General features: G+C 51.4%; 1 protein-coding gene across 7 annotated transcripts; it reads left to right on the top strand.

The window, feature by feature from the left end:
• The first annotated feature begins 212 nt into the window (after window positions 1-212).
• On the top strand, window positions 213-19,457 carry Taok2 (TAO kinase 2). 7 transcript variants are annotated; one of them, XM_027948396.3, is made up of 19 exons: window positions 215-974; window positions 4,033-4,199; window positions 4,378-4,449; window positions 4,545-4,646; window positions 5,124-5,169; window positions 5,310-5,406; window positions 5,542-5,655; window positions 5,752-5,843; window positions 7,869-7,962; window positions 8,060-8,141; window positions 8,935-9,102; window positions 9,242-9,520; window positions 9,683-9,844; window positions 11,402-11,767; window positions 11,861-12,064; window positions 12,391-12,630; window positions 15,752-15,964; window positions 16,705-16,810; window positions 16,947-17,040. In XM_027948396.3, exons 2-19 carry the CDS (start codon window positions 4,068-4,070, stop codon window positions 16,955-16,957), a joined length of 2,580 nt encoding a protein of 859 aa, XP_027804197.1. In that variant the 5' UTR covers window positions 215-974; window positions 4,033-4,067; the 3' UTR covers window positions 16,958-17,040. The 7 variants fall into 7 exon arrangements, with proteins under 7 accessions (XP_027804193.2, XP_027804192.2, XP_027804197.1 ...); XM_071605763.1 differs by lacking the exon at window positions 16,705-16,810 and adding an exon at window positions 18,992-19,457 and having other exon boundaries at window positions 216-974; window positions 16,947-17,129; XM_027948394.3 differs by lacking the exon at window positions 16,705-16,810 and adding an exon at window positions 17,212-18,458 and having other exon boundaries at window positions 218-974; window positions 9,260-9,520; window positions 16,947-17,129.
• Window positions 19,458-19,731: the final 274 nt, after the last annotated feature.

Genomic DNA, 19,731 nt, shown 5'->3' with positions numbered 1-19,731 from the left:
CGCTGGGCTCCTCCCCCTGCAAGTCTACCCCAGCTACCCGCCTCCTCCCACCCAGGGTCCGCGTGGCGGGGCGCGCGCGCATTCTGGCTGGGTGGCTGCCTGGCTCCCGGGCACCGGCCTTAAGGAAAGGGGCGGGGCTGCTTCTTTGGGACCCCGCCCTCCCGGCCCGGCGTCCCTACCGCGCCTGCGCGCTCCCGCCCGGTCTCCATCTTGGAATTGGGAGGAAGAGGGAGAGGGAGACTGGGACGAGACCGGGGCTGTGGTGCCGAGAGACGGAGAAGAGGAGAGGGAGAGAGGGCGCGGGGACCGTCATCAGCGCCTTAGCTACAGTCTTTCAGTAGTCCTCCGGAGAGAGGAGGGGGGAGGGAGGAGTCCAGGGCGGGAGTGGGGGCTGTCACTCTCGGACCCCGGCGTGAGTGGGGCCGTGCTGCCGGACGTCCTAGGGGTGGGCCCCCTGTAGGTGGCCGAAGATCTGGGGCTCAGGCCCTTGGGTCCCAAATTTCCGGGCTTGGCCCCTTGCTTCTCAGATACCCAGGTATCAGTCCTCATATTCCAGGTAGCTTGAACTCGAGTCCCAACCTCTCTAAACCTGGGTCTCTGTTTTATAGAATTTCAAATATCTTGGGGTTCAGGCCCCCGCGTGCACCACTATCCGGGGTTCATTCCCCAGGTGTTCAAATATCGGATTCATTTTATCCCCGTGCAAATATTCGGGGTTCATACCCCACAATCAAATCCGGGATTCAGCAACTGTCGCCCTCGAGTTGGGGGAGGACTGGACCGCGAGGTCAGATCAGGTTGTCACCCCCTCCCCTCCAGGGGAGGCTTCCCGGGTCCGCCCCTCAGGAAGGGCGAAAGCTGAGGAAGAGGTGGCAAGGGGAGAGGTCTCCTTGCCCCTCTCCCTGCTTGGCAGAGCCGCTGGAGGACTCCAGGCGGAAGCGGAGGCGCTGGGGCACCATAGTGACCCCTACCAGGTGAGACATGGGGTGCAGGGGCGCGGGTCCCTGTGTCTAGCACTGAAAAGAAAGGGTGATCCTTTCTGAGAAGCTAGGCCTGGATGGGCTCTCTCCCCAGGATGGGGAAGCCTGGCTGGTCAGTGGTCAGCCTCTGCCTAGCCTTGCCTTCTGTTGCCACCCTCTGCCACTTCCTCTTTCCTTCATTGTGCCTGGTTGATGGGGAACCCAGGTGGGTGACAGGGTCTTTGATGTCAGCAGGGGTCACGCCCTAGGGTGATTGAGCTAATCAGATGGGTTTGCAGCCTTCATGTCCTCTCACCCTGTTCACTTTGCCTCTCCCAGCCACCTCTTTTCCTCCATGATTCCCTTTTTCCTGCTCTGGGGTGTTGATTCCTATGCCTCTGAATCCCGTGGTGGGTCTGCTTATCTGCTTTTCAGGCTTGGTCTGGTTGGGTTTCTTGTCCTTGCAAAGAAGTGTGGGTGGGAGGGGGCGCTTGGCAATACTCCCCCAGCTACAGTTACCTTCTTTTCTACCTCTTATTATGATGGTATAATCTCATATATTTGTCAGTGGGTCTATCTTTACAAAGTATTTTTATACCCATTCTCATGTGACACCACCACCATTCACCTTTATTGCTGTCTTCCCGTTTTACAGTTAAGAACATTGAGGCCCAGAGAGGTTGCCCAAGGTCACGTAGTGTCAGAATGGGGATTTTTACCCAAGAACTCCATCAAGTCTTGCTCCCCTGATCTATACCTGTTTCTTGCTATCTGTTTTCTTCTGACCTGGGCTTGGCCAGGGATCCATAGGAGAATGAATTGAGGTGAGATTTAAAAATGGGAATGAAATGAGCTTCCTTTGCAGGAGGGCTATACTCAGGAGCTTTGCCTGATTGGAGGCTCTGGCTCCTGCCTCTGCCTTATGGATTTTTGTATATACTGTGACCTTCATCTTTACCCTGATCCCAGTCTTTGGCTTGGGTTTTTAAGAAGGCTCTCTGTTCTAATAAATGAGGGCCATAGTGGCTTCTCTTAACAGTTAAAGCCAAATCCCCCAAAGGATTAAAGCCTTGTGGCAACCCTGGGGGCAGAGAAGGAAAAATCCATATGTTGAGTGTCTGCATAGTGTTCCTAAGTATGAGATCTCATTAAAATCTCACAACAGTCCCATGCTGTAATCCATTTAATGTAAGAGAAGACCGAGAAGTATTAGGAACTTATTCAAAGCCCTGTTGCTGTACATTGCAGATGGGATGTGCTAGTGGTACAGCTTAAACACAGGCAGATTTGGTGTTCCTTGTCTGCAGGGCAGAGATAACGTTATTTGTCTTAAAGGGTGGTTGTGATTTAGCACAGATCTTGATGATTGCTCAAATGTTTGTTATTGTGAGGAAGAGGACCTGTGTGATGTTTTGCCAATGGCTGGCACCCCTTTCGTGTGGCCTGGGGTTTTGGATTAGCCGTCTTGGGCTCAGTGCTGGTAAAGAGGTCAGGAAGATTCCCTTGGCAAGTTGTGAGCACCTGCCTTTGCGTGTGGGTGTGCGGTGGGGTGAGAGATGCTTGGCACCATTGCTGGCAGAAGGGAGAAGGGGGCCTGCTTTGAGCAGCCTGGAAGCTGCTGAGGGCTGGGCTGAGGGCAATCAATCAATCTCCCAGGCTATTCTGAGCCCTCGGCACCCTGGGGGCCCACTGGAGAGTCAGGCTCCCTCCTTGCCCTCCAGCTTCCAGTTGGGCTGAGGAGACAAAATTAACAACACAACAGGAAACAATGCACGACAGAATATAATTACATGCTAAAATTGTTGGGTGCTTTTAAGTAACTAAAATTCTGCCCTGGGAGTCCAGCTCTGCTGAAGGCTTCTTTGTGCCTAAATCCTGATAAGTGTTTAGCTAGGAACTTCCCCCTAGAAGCCCCTCTAAAGTCCTGGTTCTAATGCCCTCCAGGAACTCTCTTTGGGTGTTTGAGTACTCTGGGAACTTTCCCCAAAAGCTGGTCAGTGGAGGCTTCCTGCAGGAGGGTGGCTGAGCTTGGAGTGGCAAGCTGAGAAAATATTGAGCATGCAGGCTTGATAAGAAGAGAAGGTCCTATTCTCTGACCTTGGAGAATTCTTTTTTCCTCTCTGCCTCAGTGACTTCACCTGGGAAATGGTGATCCTGATCCTGCCCTGCTGGTTTCATAGGGCTGTTCTGAAAGCCTGGTGGTGGTGGTGGTGGTGGTAGACCAACTTTGGGCAAGTCCCTTAACCTTTCTGAGCCTGTTTCCTAATCTGTAAAAAAGGGGTAATGATAATACTTTCCTCATAAGGTTATGGCAAGGATTGAATGAGATGATGTGTGTGAGGTGTTTACTATCCATGCCCAGTAAATGTTGTTTGTACCCAGTAAATGCCTGTACTTGGGTGTGTTGCTCAAGCAGTTGGACTGGATAAGGGGGGCAATCCAGATCCCAGAGAGGCCCTCAAAGCCAGATATCATTTATATTACTGTCTTTCCTGTTCTAGAACTCCTCCTTGCTGCAGTGTCTTCTACCCTTTTTTGAGAGTGAGTCTCCTGGCCCCCATGGGCCAGTCCCCACTTACAACAATGGCCGGATTTCCACCATCTCCGGCTTGGCTGTTTCCTGTTCTTTTTCAGGGTGTGAGAGGTTGAGGGAGGAGGGGGCCGCAACATCAAGGGGAAGAGGAAGGTACATGGAAATCAGTGGGGTTTGGGACTTGGGATAGGACATGTGGGGATCTGGCAGGGAGGCCTGTTTCTCTTTGAGGGAAAATAACAGGTATAGGGAAATGGAAACTTGTTGAGGGCTGAGAGTGGTGGTGAGGATGCTTAGCTTCCCAGAGTCTTCCTACCAGTTTTAGGGACTCCAGGGACCCGGCCCCCGTGATCTGGTTGCCAGGGCAACTTCATTTTTTTTTGGAGCTTTGATGTTCTTCCTAATCTCCCCTTGCCCTTCCTCAGCAGTGCCTCCCCCTCATCAGTGAATGAGGGGAGGAGAAAGCAGAAACTTGAGGGGGCTCCTTCCTCTTCCGGAAGACCCTGTCCTTGCTCTAAGATTCCCATCTCTATTCTCTAGGCCAGGCCCCACTCTCAGGGGCCCCAGGGGCCGCCATGCCAGCTGGGGGCCGGGCCGGGAGCCTGAAGGACCCAGATGTAGCTGAACTCTTCTTCAAGGATGACCCTGAAAAGCTCTTCTCTGACCTCCGGGAAATTGGCCATGGCAGCTTTGGAGCTGTGTATTTTGTGAGTGGGGTTTTGAGAGGGTAAAGCAGGGGAGAGGACTCTATTCTTAACTCTATAGACCTCTAGACAGCCTTCCTACGCCACTCTAACCTTCCCTGCCCTCTTCAACTCAGCCAGCAAGCCTTCTCTGCCTTGTGCTCAGTGGGGGTCTTCACTACCCTCTGGTCTGATTCTCTAGGCCCGGGATGTCCGGAATAGTGAGGTGGTGGCCATCAAGAAGATGTCCTATAGCGGAAAGCAATCAAATGAGGTGAGTCAGGCTCAATAAGACCATCTTGGTTGGGAGGGAACCCCAGTTGCAAGGTGCACACTGGGTGACCCCCTTCTACTCTGGCCTCTTCCTAGAAATGGCAGGACATCATCAAGGAGGTGCGGTTCTTACAGAAGCTCCGGCATCCCAATACCATTCAGTACCGGGGCTGTTACCTGAGGGAGCACACGGCTTGGGTGAGCTGGCTCTTGTACTCTGTCCTAATGTTTATCCCTACTCAGTCTTATCTTGTCCTGGTTCAGTCTAAGTGCGCCCTGTTCAAAGATCTTTGGAAGGAGAAAGTCTTTCCTGACTACTGTATTCTTAAGGCCAACCCTTGAGTAGCAGGATTGATCTAAAAGGAGAGGTTGGTCCAAGGAATGAAATAGACTGTTAGCAGCCAGAAAAGTGCATATGGGCTTGAGGAGGTAGAGATTGAATGGGGCTTTAAAGGGATCCAGATGGGAGTAGTGGTGAGTGTCTTGGGCTCTTTCTAGAAAAGGCCTGACTGTAGGATCTCTCCTACTACCACCTCATTTTCTCTGGTTGCCCTTCCTCATGGGCTATTGCCTAAGTCAGAGATAGATAAGGAAGCTCTGTTTTGAATCTCTGCCTAAGGGAGCTGGGCCAGGAATGGTCAGGATTTTCTGATCTAATGCTTGCCCCTTCCTTAGCTGGTGATGGAATATTGCCTGGGCTCAGCTTCAGACCTTCTAGAAGGTAAGTGACAAGATAGCCAATATATGGGGATCAAAAAGAACAGAGAAGCTATAGGGGAGGGACAAAGGGAGTTTATTCCAGTCCTTAATGTGAGCTTCCTTAACTTGATATTTTCCCTCCCTCCCTCCCTCCCTCATCAGTGCACAAGAAGCCCCTTCAGGAGGTAGAAATTGCAGCTGTGACCCACGGAGCACTTCAGGGCCTGGCGTATCTGCACTCCCACAACATGATTCATAGGTATAGGAGTACTGACAGTGGCTGGGTACCATCATCTGACTGACACCACTCATTTTACTGGGTTATAGTCTTCTTCGAAACTGTTAAATCCCCTGTCTTGAGACACATTTCATCCCTGAACTTTGCCTCTGACAGGGATGTAAAGGCTGGAAACATCCTTCTCTCAGAGCCAGGCTTAGTGAAGCTGGGGGACTTTGGCTCTGCATCCATCATGGCACCCGCCAACTCCTTTGTGGGCACCCCATACTGGTGAGTGAGAGTGGTGGTAAGTAGAGAAAGCTGGGGTGTTGGGGGTAGGTGTTGCTGGGGTGGTTTAAAGCCTTTCTGTCCTGACAATTCTCCCAGGATGGCTCCGGAGGTGATCCTGGCAATGGATGAGGGGCAGTATGATGGCAAAGTAGATGTCTGGTCCTTGGGGATAACCTGCATTGAGCTGGGTAAGGATGTCCTCCTGGCTGCTCCCTTATCCTCTTTCTTCTTGGCTCCTTTGTGTTATTATCCCCACCCTAGGAGGATGGGATCCCAAGGCCTTCCAAGCTTCTGTACATTTTGATTCTACCATGGATTCCTAATTCAAGCAACTCTCAAATTCTGCCAATTCTTCGACCTAAATATTTTGTAGTAGTCATCACTCCTTTGAGTGTCTGCTGTGTGGCATGCACTGTGCTAGGTTCTGAGGACATGGTAGTGAATGAGGTTCCTGCCCTCATGGAACTTACATTTGAGTTGAGAAAGCCAGACATGTTTTCTCTTTGTGTGATGAAAGCTGAATAGTGAAGCTCCAGGAGTGGTACAGACATAAAACAATGGATTTGACCTAGTTTAGGGGCTGAGGAAGGCCTCCTTATAGAGATGTTTAAACAGACCCACAAGACAAATAATAGCTGCTGGAAGGGTAGAGGAAGAAGGTTCCAGAGCAGCATGTACAGGTAAGAGCAAGCACGGGCGACTGAAGCAATGTAATGCAGAAGAGTAAGAAGACTCAAGAATTAGGCCCAAGTGAGTTCATGAGCACTTATTAAAGCCATGTCAGGGTTCTCATCCCTGCATCCCACACTACTGAAGCAACCATTAAATGAGGTAAAAACTTCCAACTCATTGCCAGTTGTCCAAGAGTTGCTGTTAGTTGCTCTTACCAACAATTTCCTGGAGTGCTCTTTTCTACTACTGGTTTCTTCTCCCTTTTAGTCTGTCTTGAATATGGGTGCCAGAGAGATTTGCCTAAGCTCAGTGCAGTCATTTCACTCCCTACTCAGCCATCAGTGGCTCCTCATTGCCTGCAAGACTGAAGCCAGTGGGGATCATTGATGGGGTCCTTCCTTACACCAGACAAGGGGCTCTGCTCCTAGAAGCTGGCTCTCTCCTTCACAGGATCTATCCCCTGGTTGTGAAATTTCCAACTTTCTTGCCTTGGTTTATATCAAGCCCTGTGCCTGAGATCAGATGTTTGGATGTGCCATTTCCCTCCATTTCCATAGTCCATTTACTATTTGTGGCCGGCGTCAGTGGGTCATAGAAACAGGTCACATAGAAGACAAAGCTAGATCAATTCATTGTATTCCTACCTTTTGGTAGAGACATGGATCCAGAGAAATAGTTCTACTGTTGGTGGGGCGGGAACCACATCAAGTCTAATTATAAGTGGCATACTTAGTATCAGAGAAGCATTGTGGAAGAAGGTATGGCACACTAGAAACTGTCATTCCCATAGGAGGAAGGCTTAGCTCCAGCTCATTGTAAATGTAGGAATGTAGACTCAGTTTCACCAGGTCAAATTTTTTAAGAGAAATTTAGATTATTATTGAGGTATTATTTGCAATTAATTTTTAAAAATCACTGTTAAGGCCAAAAGCATAAATAACAAAACATTTTTCTGGGTCACAATTTCTGATGTAAAGTCTACCTCCCAACATCCCTTTTCCCAAAAGACATTCCCTGAATTCCCTTGGAAGGTACTAGCTCAAAGGCCCATTACACTGTCAACCTTCCAGACGTTCACCTTTTTCTCCCTTACTCTAGTTAACACCTTTAACTCAGTGTTACTTGTTCAGTTCTAATTAAATTCTAATTAATTTTTAGATTGGAAGTTCCTTGAAGGCAAGGAAGTTCCTTGAAGACCTGAATCTTGTATTTTCTTATCTTCCTCTACCATAATAGTTAGCAAGTTTTTTGTTCTTATTTGGTATCCAGTAAGTATTAGTGGGCCAATAAGTGAATGGGCTCCCTTCTGCCTGTTTTTGGTGCTTTTGTGTAGGTTATTTTCTTTTATCCCTGCTCCACCCGTGTGCAACACAGAGGATGAGTGTTGGATTTTACAGATGAAGGTATTGAGACTGAATAGGATTATGGGCATTGCTCAAGGTCATGTAGCAAGAGAACTGGGATTTGACCCCATGTTCTCTGTGTTCTCCTTTGCTCACATGCCATTTCTCACCTTCTTCTACCCCTTGACCTTTTTCTAGCGGAACGGAAACCACCACTGTTTAACATGAATGCGATGAGTGCCTTATACCACATTGCACAGAATGAGTCCCCCGTGCTCCAGTCAGGACACTGGTGAGGACTGGGATTCCTGGGCCCAGGGGTTAACCATGGAGTTAGGCTGCTTGGCTTATGCCCTCCTTACCTGTCTTCCATTTTCTCTGACATCTAGGTCTGAGTACTTCCGGAATTTTGTTGACTCCTGTCTTCAGAAAATCCCTCAAGACAGACCAACCTCAGAGGTTCTTCTGAAGGTGAGTGTTTGCTGGCCTACAGTATTCTAGAACTGTAGCTTGGTAGAGCCGCAGAAACCCTCAGTGAAATGAGTGGTTCCCAGTTCTTCCTCTATCAAGAACTTTTTTTATGAGTTTCCACTTCAGCCCCTATACCTGATAGACTTTCTGTTTTGTAAGATTTTGTCTTCCTTAATTTATGAAGTAATAAAGTTTATTAACTAATACCTTAATTTATTAAATAATAATTTGTTTTTCCATCTTTTATTAATCAAAGATGTATATAATTGCCAACCAGAGCTTCTGGTCAGCATGCGATAACAAGGGTTACCACACTGATCTGTTCTAATTCAAATCCAAAGCCCGTGTAGCCTTATCATGGGTAAATGTATGATTTCCCTTAGGTTTTGAATTGGCAAAATTAGTGGGGCCTCTTTGCTTTCACAGATCTAGGGGAACCTTAGTAGCCCTACTTGGGAACTGACTTAGACTATCTAGTTTGACCTACTTGTTTTATAATTGTGAGAAACTTTATGAGGCCTAAAGAGACCTTGTCACATGTCTAAGGTTTCATAGCATTTTCATTATTGGAGCTGGACTAGAATCCGGATCTCTTGACTTACCTATCAGCCATTCCTGGAGGAACTCGAGACTGGAGAGTAGACTGGGTGGTGGAGAAAATTGTTGGAGGAGGAGCAGTTGAGACAAGGCCAGCATCATCCCTTAGTGGGTATGGGCCTCGGGGCAGAGGAAATGCCAAGAACCATGGCTTATGGGGGAGTTAGCAGCAGCCCTCAGTGTTCTCTTTCCCCAGCACCGCTTTGTGCTCCGGGAGCGGCCACCTACAGTCATCATGGACCTAATCCAGAGGACTAAGGATGCTGTGCGGGAACTGGACAACCTGCAGTACCGCAAGATGAAGAAGATACTGTTCCAAGAGGCACCTAATGGCCCTGGCACTGAGGCCCCAGAAGAAGAGGAGGTGACCCAGCTTGCCCTGCCACCTTCCTTAAACCCCATGCTGGGCTTAGTCCCACTTCCCCACCTTTCTTCAGACCCTCTGTCTCCTTGTGCTACCTCCATGCACACTCCCTTTGTCCTTCCCCTTCCCTGCCCAACAGCCCACGCCCTGTTCACAGGAAGCAGAGCCCTACATGCACCGGGCGGGGACACTGACCAGTCTAGAGAGTAGCCACTCAGTGCCTAGCATGTCCATCAGCGCCTCCAGCCAGAGCAGCTCAGTCAACAGCCTAGCAGATGCCTCAGACAATGAGGAGGATGAGGAAGAGGAGGAAGAAGAAGAGGAGGAAGAGGAAGGCCCTGAAGCCCGAGAGATGGCCATGATGCAGGAGGGGGAACACACAGTCACCTCCCACAGCTCCATCATCCACAGGTTGCCGGTATGTAGCAGGCCTGAGGGACAAGTGGCTGACTTCCCAGCTCTTCCTCTCTCAGCCTGATTGCTCCTCCTTTCTAAATTTGAACAAGTCCCCTCTGATAACTCTCTTTGGGCCCAGTGTCTTCTGAACCTCAGCTATCCTTTCCACCTTACACTCCTCTAGGGCTCTGATAACCTGTATGATGACCCCTACCAGCCAGAGATAACCCCAGGCCCGCTCCAGCCACCTGCAGCCCCTGCTCCCACCTCCACCACCTCTTCTGCCCGCCGCCGAGCCTATTGCCGCAACCGGGACCACTTTGCCACCATCCGTACTGCCTCCCTGGTAAGTGTGGCCATCCTCACTCATCTGGTTCACTGTCCTTTTATCTATCACCTGGATGTTTCAAATTAAGCCCAGCAATGACTGTTCCTTGTGTCCTATGATTAAATGCAGATTCTACTCTCTATTACTGTCTCTTGCCTTCTCTCGTTGACTCTTCTGCTCTCTTCTACCAGCACACTGTTTTGGTCCCATTACCCAGTCTGGGTATTCATAGCTTAGCAAACTCTTACTTCCATTTTTTGTGGCCTGGCTGAATTAACATCTGGGGGTGTTCCCAGGCTTTATTAGCCAGTCAAACGCTTCATGCCCTTATTCACAGTCACATCAAACCTGCTGTGGTACTCCTGAAAGGTGTTATGCTAGCTTGATGAATTTCTGCCACAGAGGGAAGGTGGATCTGCTTCACTTCGGTGATTGGCTGCCAGGCCCACCCATACCCCTGCATTTAATGTTTCCTGTTGTCCTGGAGAGAGAGGGTCAGATCCCATTTGGGAAATGAGCCACTGTGGCTCAGAGGTGCTGCTTCCCTACACACCTGTGGTGGGTCTCAAATCCTATTAGAAAAACCTTGGTCCTCTCCTAAAGTCAATTCATGGCAATCTTTATCACAGTTCACAGGATAAGATGTTAGAGTTTTCATAAAACCTAGCTTTTCATTCATGCCTTTAATAAACCTTTGGATCACATTCCCTTGAAGCTTAATTTAAGTACTGATAATCCCCTTAGAGGCCAGCCAGTCGGTAGATCTGATATGTTCTTATATCCTCTCCCTGTGGCTGGTGATTCAGCTCCTGGAGTGCTTGTTGTTTTATGAGACCATATAGAGAGGTCTGTGACTTTCAAGGTCTTGGCCAACTAACAGAGCAGTTGAGGATGGGACCAGAGGTCAAACTTTGGAGAAGACATTCAGGACCAGTATTCCTGTTCCAGCATCTCAGGACCCATATCCCAGCTTAGCTCCTGGGACCATAGTTGGCTCCTTGTGTTGCTGAAGGTTAAGATGCCAATACTTCATATTCCCAAGTATTTGAGATGCTTTCCCTGTGTATCAAATTTGTCTACACAGCCCCCTGAAAGGATGTGTTATTGCCCCATGTAGCAGATAAGGTAAGAATGCTTTGAGAAGTTAACCTGCTTGAAATCATATGGTTGATAAATGGCAGAACTGGGATTTGAGCCCAGGTCTGTGTTATTCTGTGTTGTTTTATTTTTAAGTTTTGAGAACAGGGTCTCACTAAGTTGCTGAGGCTGTCCTTTAATTTGCCATCCTCCTGCCCCAGCCTCCATACTCCACCTAGCTGTCTTATTCATTTTTTTGAACTAATTTTAATTGTTCATGTTTTTGTGGGAGGCCCTGTGCCTTTTATCATATGATCTCACTAACCCATGAGTTGATAATGTCTCCATTATCCGGTTGAGGAAACAGCTGAGAGAAGCTAAGTGTGAGGAAGGTACTCAATGAGAACAAATCCAGTGAGTCTGAAATCCATGATCTTCCTGGGAGCATGAAGGTGATGGGGCCGGGGCTGGCCCCCACTTATTCTCTCTCCCACCCAGGTCAGCCGTCAGATCCAGGAGCATGAGCAGGACTCAGCCCTGCGGGAGCAGCTGAGTGGCTACAAGCGGATGCGGCGGCAGCACCAGAAGCAGCTGTTGGCCCTGGAGTCCCGGCTGAGGGGTGAACGTGAGGAGCACAGTGCACGGCTGCAGAGGGAACTCGAGGCACAGCGGGCTGGCTTTGGAGCTGAGGCTGAAAAGCTGGCCCGGCGGCACCAGGCCATTGGTGAGAAGGAGGCACGAGCTGCCCAGGCTGAGGAACGAAAGTTCCAGCAGCACATCCTTGGACAGCAGAAGAAGGAGCTAGCTGCCCTGCTGGAGGCACAGAAGCGCACCTACAAGCTTCGGAAGGAACAGCTAAAGGAGGTGGGCTAGGACTGCTACAGTGGGCAGGCTGATGGCAGGCCAAGTGGGCAGGCAGGCCAACTGTGACCCTGCTCTCCTATTGATCTCACCCAGGAGCTCCAGGAGAACCCCAGCACACCCAAGCGGGAGAAGGCCGAGTGGCTGCTGCGGCAGAAGGAGCAGCTACAACAGTGCCAGGCAGAGGAGGAAGCAGGGCTGCTAAGGCGACAGCGCCAATACTTTGAGCTGCAGTGTCGACAGTACAAGCGCAAGATGCTACTGGCCCGTCACAGCCTGGACCAGGACCTGTTGCGAGAGGTAGGGTACCCCACCTGCCCTTCCTCTCTAGCCCAGTCACGATTCCCAGAACCTCTCCTTTTCCATTTGCCACTCTTGAGTCTTCTTCCCCCTCTGCCCTCATGGTGCTGTGGGTTAGCTTCTCTTTAGTACTCCTCTTGCTTTCCATCCCCACAAATCCTACTAGAATGTCCTTAGGTCTGTGTTCCCAGATCAGACAAGAGCTGACAGCCCTCATCTTTACCCTACTCCCAGCTCCCTGTGCCAGGCAGTGCTGGGCTTTTACTTCCTGAACACCAGCAAGGTTCCTTGACCAGGCCCTGGGCCCTGCCTCCCTTCTGCCTCAGGACTTGAACAAGAAACAGACACAGAAGGACTTGGAGTGTGCACTGCTGCTGCGGCAGCATGAGGCCACCCGAGAGCTGGAGCTACGGCAGCTCCAAGCCGTCCAGCGCACACGGGCTGAGCTCACCCGCCTACAGCATCAGACAGAACTGGGCAACCAACTGGAGTATAACAAGCGACGTGAGCAAGAATTGCGGCAGAAGCATGCAGCCCAGGTTCGCCAGCAACCCAAGAGCCTCAAAGTACGTGCAGGCCAGCGCCCCCCTGGCCTCCCCATTACTGGGGCTCTGGGACCACCCAGCACAGGCACCCCTAGTCAAGAGCAGCCCTGCTCATCTGGCCAGGAGGCAGTCCTGGACCAAAGGATTCTGGGAGAGGAGGAGGAAGCAATGCCAGAGAGAAGGATTCTGGGAAAGGAAGGGGCCACCTTGGAGCCAGAGGAGCAGAGGATTTTGGGGGAAGAATCAGGAACCCTTAGTCCTAGTCAACAAAAACATAGGAGTCCAGTTAATGAGGAATATTGGGATCTGCCTGAGGAGGAGATAGAGGAGCTTAGAGTCCCCTCACTGACATCCCAGGAGAGAAGCATTATTGGCCAGGAGGAGGCTGGGGCATGGGGGCTGTGGGGGAAGGAGGATGGGAGCCTTCTGGATGAGGAGTTTGAGCTAGGCTGGGTCCAGGGCCCAGCACTCACTCCGGTCCCTGAGGAGGAGGAGGAGGAGGAAGAGGGGGCTCCAGTTGGAACCCCTAGGGATCCTGGAGATGGCTGTCCTTCCCCAGACATCCCTCCAGAGCCTCCTCCACCACACCTGAGGCCTGGCCCTGCTAGCCAGCTCCCTGGACTCCTGTCCCACGGCCTCCTGGCTGGCCTCTCCTTTGCAGTGGGGTCCTCCTCTGGCCTCCTGCCCTTACTGCTACTACTTCTACTCCCACTGTTGGCAGCCCAGGGGGGAGGTGGCCTGCAAGCAGCTCTGCTGGCCCTTGAGGTGGGCCTGGTGGGCCTAGGGGCCTCTTACCTGCTCCTTTGTACAGCCCTGCACCTGCCCCCCAGTCTGTTCCTACTCCTGGCCCAGGGAACTGCACTAGGGGCTGTTCTGGGCTTGAGCTGGCGCCGAGGCCTTATGGGTGTGCCTCTGGGCCTTGGGGCTGCCTGGCTCCTAGCTTGGCCAGGCCTGGCTCTACCTCTTGCAGCTATGGCAGCTGGGGGCAAGTGGGTGCGGCAGCAGGGCCCCCGGATGCGCCGGGGCATCTCTCGTCTTTGGTTGCGGGTTCTGCTGCGCCTGTCGCCCATGGCCTTCCGGGCCCTACAGGGCTGTGGGGCTGTGGGGGACCGGGGCCTATTTGCACTCTACCCCAAGACCAACAAGGATGGCTTCCGCAGCCGTCTGCCTATCCCTGGGCCTCGGAAGGGCAATCCCCGCACTGCTCAGCACCCACTAGCACTGTTGGCAAAGGTCTGGGCTCTGTGCAAGGGCTGGAACTGGCGCCTAGCACGGGCCAGCCAGGGTTTAGCTTCCCGCCTGCCTCCCTGGGCCATCCACACACTGGCCAGCTGGGGACTACTTCGGGGTGAAAGGCCCAGTCGGATCCCTCGGCTGCTACCACGCAGCCAACGCAGATTTGGGCCCCCTGCCTCCCGCCAGCCACCTCCAAGCACTCTAGCTGGGCGGAGATCCCGGACCCGCCAGTTCCGGTCCCTGCCTCCTTGGAGGTAACCAACTGCAGCCCAAATCTAGAGCATCAAGCACTTTATCTCCCACAACTCAGTGACGTTTCTCCAGTTCCCAGTCCTTCCCTCCCTTCACCTCCTCCTTCAGTATGTTCCCTCCTTCCCCTAAGCCCAGCCCTTTGACCTCTAGACAGGCAGCCAGCCTCCACTGCAGAGTCCAGAAGTCACACTTTGTGTTTTGCCCCCCTAAGTTATTGCTGTGCTCCCGCTGTGTGTGTGCTCATCCTCACCCTCATTAACGCAGGCCTGGGGCCAGGGGTGGCGCTGGGTGGGAAGAGTCATGTTTTTTTTGTTTTTGTTTTTTTTTCTCCTCTTTGATTTTGTTTTTCTGTCTCCCTTCCAACCTGTCCCCTTCCCCCACCAAAAAAAAAAAAAAGAAGAAGAAGAAAAAAAAAAAAAAGACAAACACAAATAAAATATCTGAGCGGAACTATACCTTTGGCCCAGGCTGCCTCTGTCTGCTTTGTCCTGCCGCCTAGCCTCCCTGGTTTGCCCCCAATCTGGACCCTTGGCCCCCAGCTCCATGACCTCTTCACCCCATCTACGTTATCTCAAACCCTTTCACTCTTCAGCCTCATCCTCTCTGCCTCATAGCTTCATTGCACCATGACCACCACCAGCCCTGGGCTCTGGGCTCTGGGCCCCTGAGGAACTTCCACGGAACTTGTTGGTCCCATAGTTCTCCTGTTTGTGGGTCCCTTCCAGAGAGCCCTTAGGGTCCAGGTCCTTTGGTCATCTTGTTCCCTGCCTTTTCTCCCAACCCACTGCCTACATGTTCCCTTCTGTTCGGGAGCTGCATCTCTCTCCTGCATCGGGCATTAGCCTAGAGGGCTGGGGGATGGTGCTGGAAACCCTCCACAGTTGAGGGTGGTGAGCCGAGGGGCCAGGCAGAGCTGTGTGGGCTCTGGGACTGGGATTGGTTGTGGGCTTGGAATGGGACCTGAATGCATAGGGGCTGGGCTGGAATGTGGATCTGGTCAGGTGGCAGCTGCTGGCCTGTTGAACTTGTCAGGCCCTTTCTGGTCATCTCCCTTTCCCCTTTCCCTTCTGTGGCTCAAAACGGAGTAGTCCCAGTCCCTTCTATCAATTTCTCCGCTCAGTGCTTCTCCTTTCCTTCCTTCTCTCTTGAGGTGCTGGACCTGGGACCTCCTGTCTGTTCTTAGTTGTGTTGCCATCTCCTGTGGGTGTTTTATGTTACTCAGTCTCATTCCTTTGCACATTCTTGTATTTGCCCACAAGCTGTCCCAAAGTCACATTTTCTCCCTCTGCATGGTCAAAGCTGCTTTTGTGCACTCAGTCCTCTAAAGATTCCCTGTCTGCGAACTCTGACATTCCTCTTGGTTTCCACCCAACTCTGGACGAGCTCTTGAAACCTGTCTTGTTTTCTCCACATCTCTTGCCCGTTGAGACCTTCCTGATTTCTCTCAATACAATCCCATCTCTCCATGTCTGTCTGTATACAGCTCCCCCCGCCCCCTCTGTCTAACATGTTTTCTGTTTCTCTCCCTCTCCCTGTCTCTGCTTCTGTCTCCTCTCCTCCTTCTCTTCTCCCCCTTTCCCCTGGTTATTCCTCCTTTTTCTCCTCCTCTCCCCTCTCCCTGTCCCCATTTCCCCTTGATCCATCCACTGCACAGTCTAAGGAGCTGCAGATCAAGAAGCAGTTCCAGGAGACGTGTAAGATCCAGACTCGGCAGTACAAGGCTCTGCGGGCACACTTGCTGGAGACTACGCCCAAAGCTCAGCACAAGAGCCTCCTTAAGCGGCTCAAGGAAGAACAGACCCGAAAGCTGGCGATCTTGGCCGAGCAGTATGACCAGTCCATCTCAGAGATGCTCAGCTCACAGGCGGTGAGGCCTGGGGGCCTGGGAGGGAGCACAGTAGAGGCTGGCCTATTTCCAGCTTAGTTATGGGCAATGGAAGGTAGGAGGTGTAACAGAGCTGGGGCTTTGTGTACATGGGAAACCTGGATACTCTTAGGTTTGTAAGTTTACTGTTTGTAAACTCCACTAACAATGGTTTATGTTATTTCATATTCTTCTCAATGGTTTTATTTCTTTTAGTATTTTCTTAAGGTCTTAACAAAGCCATCCTGCCTACTCTACCAAGAACCACCAAGGAAAATGGCTCTGATTTTTTCCTGGGCCTGAATTAATTTAATGTGTACACAAGGAGCAATTTACCATGAGTGTGGCCCTCAGGCCAATTAGTCAAACTTCAGTTTTGGAAGGTTGCTGTTCTAAAAACTGACCCCACACAACACTGGAGTGGGGCTGCTTAAAACGCACATGAAGTGCAAAGAATCGGTGCCCCATTCTGTCACCCAGTCCCACCTCTCAGAGATAACTTATTAATGATTAAGTGTATTTAGATTTTTTCCAATGCATTTTTGGAAAATTATATACATACTTTAACCAAATGGAATCAATTTACATACAGTTCTCTAACCTCTTTTGTCCACTTAATATTTCTTGGACGTCTTTCCATGTCAGTACACATCTCTTTTTTTTTTTTTTTTACAGTGTAGAATTTTCCATGGTATGGCTGTACCATAATTTATTTAACCCATCCCTTATTGGTGGACATTTAGGTTGTTTCCAGTATTTTGCTATCACAACGCTTCCGTGAACATCTCGAGCACATGTGCAAGTATACCTGGGGGATAGATTCCTGCAAGTGTAATTGCTGTGCACAGGGTATGACCATCTTCCATTTTGATAGATGTTGAGACCGCTGCTTCTTGCAACCTTAGGGCCCAGGCCTACCTGGGGCAGGGGAGGATTTTGGGGGTGGGAGAGGAGGTCCCTAAAACTCGTTCTCCCTATCCTCCAGCTCCGGCTTGATGAGACCCAAGAGGCAGAGTTCCAGGCTCTTCGGCAGCAGCTTCAACAGGAGCTGGAGCTGCTCAATGCTTACCAGAGTAAGATCAAGATCCGCACAGAGAGCCAGCATGAGAGGGAGCTGCGGGAACTGGAGCAGAGAGTAGCTCTGAGGCGGGCATTGCTGGAGCAACGGGTAAGGGGCTTGGCCTCCAGGATGCGGTAGGGAGGGCAGGCTCCCTACTCTGGGACTCTAACCCCTGTTCTGGGTGCCCCAGGTGGAAGAAGAGCTGCTGGCCCTGCAGACAGGGCGCTCCGAGCGAATCCGGAGTTTGCTCGAGCGGCAGGCCCGTGAGATCGAGGCCTTCGATGCTGAGAGCATGAGGCTGGGCTTCTCCAGTATGGCTCTGGGGGGCATCCCAGCTGAGGCTGCTGCCCAGGGCTATCCAGCTCCACCCCCTGCCCCTGCCTGGCCCTCCCGCCCAGTTCCTCGCTCAGGGGCACACTGGAGCCATGGCCCTCCTCCACCAGGCATGCCCCCGCCAGCCTGGCGTCAGCCGTCGCTACTGGCTCCTCCAGGTCCCCCAAACTGGCTGGGGCCCCCAACACAGAGTGGAACACCCCGTGGTGGAGCCCTGCTGCTGCTAAGAAATAGCCCCCAGCCCTTGCGGCGGGCAGCCTCAGGGGGCAGTGGCAGTGAGAACGTGGGCCCCCCTGCTGCGGCAGTGCCTGGTCCTCTGAGTCGCAGCACCAGTGTTGCTTCCCACATCCTCAACGGTTCCTCCCACTTCTACTCCTGAAGTGCAGAGTGAATGAGCAGAGGAGTGGGGCAAGGGCAGGGGTGGGCAGAGCCTGATCCTGGCAGGCAGTAAGCTTGAGGCCCACCCAAGGGTGGTGGGGACATGATGTTGGCTCCAGCTCCCCTCAAACCTCCTCATCTCATGAGCTTCTTGGGGCTGGCCAGTGGCCCCAGGCCAGCTTGGGTATCAGTGCCCCAAGGCTGACCGGGAACCCTGCTTCCCCACCATGGTGCCAGGGTCTCCCTCCATCACCGCCTGGGAAAGGAGGGAGATGTGCGTGTCAAATATTCATCTAGTCCCCTGGGGGAGGGGAAGGGTGGGTCTAGATATATTATATTCAGAGAACTATACTACCCTTGCAATGGGGCCATGGACTGGGGACGACAGGGCCCCCAGACCTGGGAAGTGGCAGAGTGGGTCTGGGACCCGAAGCGGGGAGAATAGGAGGCAAGGCCTTCCTTGGAAAGAAGGATCAAGATGGGGTCTTGGGGTCAGGATGCCTGGGTCTCTCCATTCCCCCGTTGCTGTCTGACGTCCTGTGCCGTCTTGTCCTGTTTTTTTTTTTTTTTTTAATTGGGGTCAGGGCTGGGGCGGGGGAACAAGGGAAGGACCTTGAAAAGGGCTGCTCCTGGGCCTGGGGGCAGTCATGGGAGCCCCTCTCAGCTGTGGGGCTGGCACAGAGCCCCAGGGCAAGCTTTTAATAAACTGTTGGTTATTCTAACAGATCCCAGGACTCACCCTTTCTGTCTTAGTTGCGTGAGAAGGCCTGTTCAGAGGCAACTGATAGTGTTAACTTGTAATTTATTTATTTTGATACCAGGAATTGAACCCAGTGGCACTTAACCACTGAGCCACATCCACAGCCCTTTTTATTTGAGACAGGGTCTTGATAAATTGCTTAAGGGTCTTGCTAAATTGCTGAGGCTGGCATTGAACTTGCAATTCTCCTGTCTCAGCCTCTTGAGTTCACACTGGGATTACAGGCATGCACCATCATGTCCACCAGTTAACTTGTATTTTAAAAGAAAATTTATGGGCTGGGGATATAGCTCAGTTGGTAGATTACTTGCCTCGCATGCACAAGGCCCTGGGTTCAGTCCCCAGCACCAGAAAGAAAATTTATTGGGCTGTGTAACTAAATCCCATTAATTAATTAATTAATTTGATTGATTGATTATGGTACTGAAGATTGAACCTAGGGGCACATCCATCACTAAGCTACATCTCCAGACCTTTTAATTTTTTTATTTTGAAACAGGATCTCACTAAGTTGGTGAGACTGACCTGGAACTTGTGATCTTCCTACCTCAGCCTCCTGAGTCACTGGGATTACAGGTGTGCACCACTACGCCCAGCAAAATTCCAGTGATTTTAATGACTGGATCCAGGATTTCAAGGGATGTCACCATTCTCTGCTTTCCTTTGGCAAAAATTCTCAGAAAGCCCCACTTCACACATACCCCTGGCAGCTCACACTTTTATATCTTACTTTTAGCAGCCTCAACAAGGAGACTTCTGACAGATGCCTGCAGGGCCCTCACTGATCAGTCAGGTCTAAGTCCTGTACCCACCCCTTTAAGGCTGACAGAATCAGCTCCTGGAAAAAGTGCCTGTGAAGTGGAAGGCATAAACACCAACTGTCCCCAAATCCATTTGTGCTTCACATCCTTTTTTGGGGGGAGTGGGGGTACTGGGGGTTGAAACCTGGGACTTTGTACCTGAGCTATATCCTCAGCCCTTTTCATTTTTTTTTATTTTGAGTCAGGATCTTGCCAAGTTGTGGAGGCTGGCCTAGAACTTGCAATCCAGCCTCAGCCTCCTGGGTTGTTGGAATTATAGGTGGGCCCTGCTGTGCCCAGCTGTGCTTTATATTCTTAAGGCCATCTTTCTCCCAAGTGGGCATTACCAGATCTAGCTAAAAGCAGGGTCACCAGAGGGGTCCACCAACAGGTTGGAGGAAGGCTAAGACAAACACTTCTCAGATATGGCCTGGTAGCA

The sequence above is a fragment of the Marmota flaviventris genome, chromosome 19, assembly GCF_047511675.1.
Source record: "Marmota flaviventris isolate mMarFla1 chromosome 19, mMarFla1.hap1, whole genome shotgun sequence".
NCBI lineage: Eukaryota > Metazoa > Chordata > Mammalia > Rodentia > Sciuridae > Marmota > Marmota flaviventris.
Note: the sequence above shows the minus strand (reverse complement) of the source record. Positions and strands in the feature narration are given on the sequence as shown.

What these genes read in the sequence shown, in the direction of transcription:
- Taok2 (XM_027948391.3), top strand. Translation starts at nt 4,068, where the DNA reads ATGCCAGCTGGGGGCCGGGCCGGGAGCCTGAAGGACCCAGATGTAGCT. An exon ending in TTTGTGGGCACCCCATACTG is followed by an intron (nt 5,656 to 5,751) that starts GTGAGTGAGAGT and finishes CAATTCTCCCAG; the next exon opens with GATGGCTCCGGAGGTGATCC. An exon ending in ACCAGGACCTGTTGCGAGAG is followed by an intron (nt 12,065 to 12,390) that starts GTAGGGTACCCC and finishes CTTCTGCCTCAG; the next exon opens with GACTTGAACAAGAAACAGAC.